Raw genomic sequence first — 1,856 nt, 5'->3', positions numbered from 1 at the left:
GTTATCAAAACTGGTGTCGGAGTTAGTGGCGGCGCCGGACTTACTGGTGGAGTCGCAATCAACGGGAGTATCAGTAACAACACTGAAGTCGGCGTCATCCGCTGCACCGGAACCAATGGCAGCATTGCAATCAATGGTGGTGTTGGACTCAATGGCGGAGTTATAATTAGTGGCGATGTCAGACTAAATGGTGGAGTCAATGTCAGTGGTGGCGTTATCAAAACTAGTGTCGGAGTCAGCGGCGGCGTCGGACTTACTGATAGAGTAGTAGTCAACGGGAGTATCAGTAACAACACTGAAGTTGGCATCATCCGCTGCACCGGAAATAATGGTTGCGTTGGAGTCGGCGAGGGATGCGGATTGACTAGCGGAGTCAAAGTCAGTGGCGGTGTCAAAATCAATCCCGAAGCCAGAGTCATCAGTGATACCGAAAAAAATACAAGTGTTGGACTTAGCGGTGGTGCAAGGATCAGTACTGCTTTCAATGGACAGCGTGATATGAATGTCACGAATGGCCCATGTGCTAGTGTCAAGACAGGTGTAATAGCTGGTGTCGGTGTCAATGCTGATATTCGAGCTAGTTTTGGTGCGGGTTTCGATGCCAGTGCAGATGTTAAAGTCAGTGACAAAGCTAAAGCTGGTGTAGAATCCCACGCTGGTGTCAATCTTGGTGTAGAGAGAGTAGGGACCAAAGCCAGTGCTGGTATCGATGTCAGTACTAGTGCCTGTGGTACGAGTTGTATAGGAGTCAATGATGGCACAAATGCTGGCGCTAAGGCTGGTGTCAAGACTAGTGCGGGTGCTGTTATTTGTGACACAAGTAGCGTAGGTGTCAATTCCGGTACTAAATTCGGGATGCAGACTGAGTCTGGTCTACAAGCAGCCGTTGGTTCTGGACTCGAGGTTGGCGTAGGTATTGGTCGCGAAGCTAGTGCTGGTTCTGTTGTCGGTGCAAATAGCTCGACAAAGCAAGTGGAATACCGCATGCTTCGTTCGTAGTGAAGTAGCTCGTAGAAATATGCCGCTGCATATATAACTTCACTTCAGTGAAGATCTATATCAATAAAGTTTACGTTTTATATATCATATAAAGAACACAACATGACAATTGAGATCCTTGAAGCAATATTGCTTGGCAGGTTAATTTGCTCTCTAACACTTTCATTCATATTTTTGTGTCAGCTTGTGTGGAGTACTGACCAAGTCTCCAAAATGTTTGAGCATCCATTTCTATTTGACATTGCTGATGTATAGAGATGAATGCGTATAACACTTCGTGCAATACTGAACTTGATATTTCACGTTCGTAACACTTCAATGTATAATGAGGACAGTACGCTTAGTGCATGAAAAACTTACTAAAGATGTTATAAAGAACAACAAAAGCGAGACTCGAGATAGTCTAGTTTCATTGAGCAAAGCTTAAGCTATTATATGTGATATTTTGTATTGAAAAAAATTTCTATAGGTACTCAGCGATTATCTATCTACTTATGTAAAAAGCCCAGCGTGCGAAGTGTCTCAATGCTTAGACCACATTCCGAGTGTTGACTCAACCAAGTGCCTGACATGTACTGACGACAGCTAATAACGCATGTATACAGCCCGAGCAGAAATGTCTGCTAGTCAGACATATATAGTAACATTTCAAAATTTAAAAGGTAAGGTTAAGATAATACTTATCCTCTAGAGAACCATGGCCAGAATTCGTTTGGACGAGGTAGACGCGCTTGTCGAATATGTACCATGGCAAGGACGTAAAGCGCTTAATGTACATTGTTAAAATTACACCGCTGAATGCATGTGGATGATTACGGATGCTGATTACGGACATAATGGTAGTCGCTCACATTAAC

General features: G+C 43.8%; 1 protein-coding gene across 1 annotated transcript in view; it reads left to right on the top strand.

Moving 5' to 3' along the window:
• The window catches only part of PHALS_07741 (uncharacterized protein), a gene marked incomplete at both ends in the record, with an annotated part of 2,341 nt that extends 1,342 nt beyond the window's left edge, over window positions 1-999 (top strand). Inside the window, one exon of the mRNA XM_024721264.1 lies at window positions 27-999. Within this exon, the coding sequence (XP_024586380.1) occupies window positions 27-999 (973 nt within the window). The remainder of the gene's footprint in view (window positions 1-26) is intronic.
• Between the last annotated feature and the right edge of the window lie 857 nt (window positions 1,000-1,856).

The sequence above is a fragment of the Plasmopara halstedii genome, assembly GCF_900000015.1.
Source record: "Plasmopara halstedii genome assembly, contig: Scaffold_3120, whole genome shotgun sequence".
Classification (NCBI taxonomy): Eukaryota; Oomycota; class Peronosporomycetes; order Peronosporales; family Peronosporaceae; genus Plasmopara; species Plasmopara halstedii.
Note: the sequence above shows the minus strand (reverse complement) of the source record. Positions and strands in the feature narration are given on the sequence as shown.